This window comes from Triticum aestivum, chromosome 6B (genome assembly GCF_018294505.1).
Source record: "Triticum aestivum cultivar Chinese Spring chromosome 6B, IWGSC CS RefSeq v2.1, whole genome shotgun sequence".
Lineage (NCBI taxonomy): Eukaryota > Viridiplantae > Streptophyta > Magnoliopsida > Poales > Poaceae > Triticum > Triticum aestivum.
In genome coordinates, this window is record NC_057810.1 from 43,402,028 (window position 1) to 43,404,093 (window position 2,066).

General features: G+C 46.9%; 1 protein-coding gene across 1 annotated transcript; it reads left to right on the top strand.

The window, feature by feature from the left end:
- The first annotated feature begins 626 nt into the window (after window positions 1-626).
- LOC123135617 (uncharacterized) lies at window positions 627-1,592 on the top strand. The gene has a single exon (XM_044554767.1). It carries the CDS (start codon window positions 852-854, stop codon window positions 1,326-1,328), a length of 477 nt encoding a protein of 158 aa, XP_044410702.1. The 5' UTR covers window positions 627-851; the 3' UTR covers window positions 1,329-1,592.
- Window positions 1,593-2,066: the final 474 nt, after the last annotated feature.

The window sequence follows — 2,066 nt, forward strand, 5'->3', positions numbered from 1 at the left end:
TACACATAGTATGATAATATGTTTCATAAAGAATCTCAAGATACTATTTGGTGTTCTAGATGTTAATATATTCTTCTAGTGACTTCGTCAAACTTGAACAAGTATGACTTGAGACGAATTCAGTACTTCAATTATTTTAAAACGGAGGTACTAGAGGTCCCAGCGAAACAACGCGCTCCCTCTGTATCAAAATGTTAGACGTTTCAGAGGAAGTAGTACTTAATTTATGTTTTTCTTTAGTGAGGAAAAAAATATACGTACAACAGATAATGTTGTCTTTCCTCCTCCTCAAGGAAAGCCTTCGCTCACAAAAAAAATTGATAATGCAAATTCATTCACCTAATTAACCAGTAGAGGTCCCAACGAAACAGCACTCGCTCGTGTAATGACTATAGCGTGCTGTCCCAAGGAGGCAACTTCACTTCACTTAGGCTTTGTTTGGTTAGTCCCATCCCCAGATGGATTGGGGGGGATTTGCAGGGATTTTGGCATGTAGAGGATTAATTCCCCCTCAATCCCCTTCAATTCCACCTCAACCGAACAAGCCCTTAGGTAGGCCAAGATCCAAGGTCGCTTTCAAAAAGGAAAAGAAAAAGATAATTTGAGTCACAAAAAAGAAAGTAAATAGGGCAATGGCAGTAGTGAAATAAGCCCTTAAATATTTGGACATTTCCCTACCCTCAGTTCTTTAAATAGACCACTCCACTGGTCGGTCCATCCAACTCCCCACTCACACAGACACATTGGCACAACGAGCACTCGCGATTGCGAATCGTGATCTTTCCACTGCGCGTGCTTGCTCATCAGTCATCACCAATCTGCCCGCAGTTCAGCTCACCGCCGGCCAGGCCATGGGGAACTGCCTGGTGATCCAGGACAGAAGGGAGATCAAGGTGATGAGCGTCGTGGACGGCGAGATCCTCAAGCCGCTCCCGGCGCCACCCCTCTCCAAGGGCGCCCTCGCACGCGTCTCCGGCTCCTCCGACGCCGACGACGCGCTCCGGCCGCAGAAGCAAGGCCTCGACGCCCGGGCGGGCGGCATGGCGCAGCTGCACCGCCTGTTCGCCTCCGACGCCAAGGCGCCTACCGCCGCGGCGGCTGACCCGGAGGGCGCCGTCGTGAGGGTGAAGCTGGTCATCAGCAAGCAGGAGCTGAGGAGGATGCTGGGCAAGGACGACGATGCCGTCTCCATGGATGACATGGTGGCCCTCTTGCGAAGAGGGTCGGAGGATCAAAAGCAGGAGGACGTTGGTTGCTACAGAGGGTGGCGGCCTGCCTTGCATAGCATACCTGAAGGCAGCGGTGATCTATATTCTATGTTAGCATAAGAAATTAGCTGGAAGAAAATACATATATGGATACTAAGCATAAGAAAATATGCATGTGTATATGTATATGTATATGTATTTGTATTCACATAGTAGAAAATAGAGATCATAGTTGGGTAGATCTGCTGCTAGTAGTTTTGAGATGGGGGTTATCTTCAGGTTGTCTTGTTATAGGTGGGTGCTGGGTGCATACATCCATGTAAGACAAGGTAAAGATAGTCCTGGAAACCAAACGAGACAATACAAACTTGATTATTGATGGCATATACTTGTTGTTACTAAGCTTACTTTTCTTTTTCATTATTTCACAAGCACTCAACTACACCACAGTACCACACCAGGTATTAATTGGACCAAATGACTCCGCTGCTCAAGGTACTGTACTATGATTTCGGCTCTGGAATTCCTTCTTATTTCCCAGTAGGACACACTCCTAGCCTGGCTTCAAAGATGAATAGCGACTCTGCAAGACATCTCTGCCTGCCATAATTAAGCAAGCAGAAGATTCAGTCAATGAGTTCTGGACCTACTTGAAGGAAATCGTAAATTCGCAATCACCGAATTCTAAGATTTTCGAGCAATATGCATTGCCAGACTTAAGTCCATAAAGGCTCTTGTGTGATCTCCTTAGAGCTTCCACAACATTATTTTTTACAGGGAAGTAGCCTTGCCAGTGTCCCCTCACCTGTGCCGCCAACCAACCACAACCGGTCATCAGGCAGAGAATAGTGGCAGTCG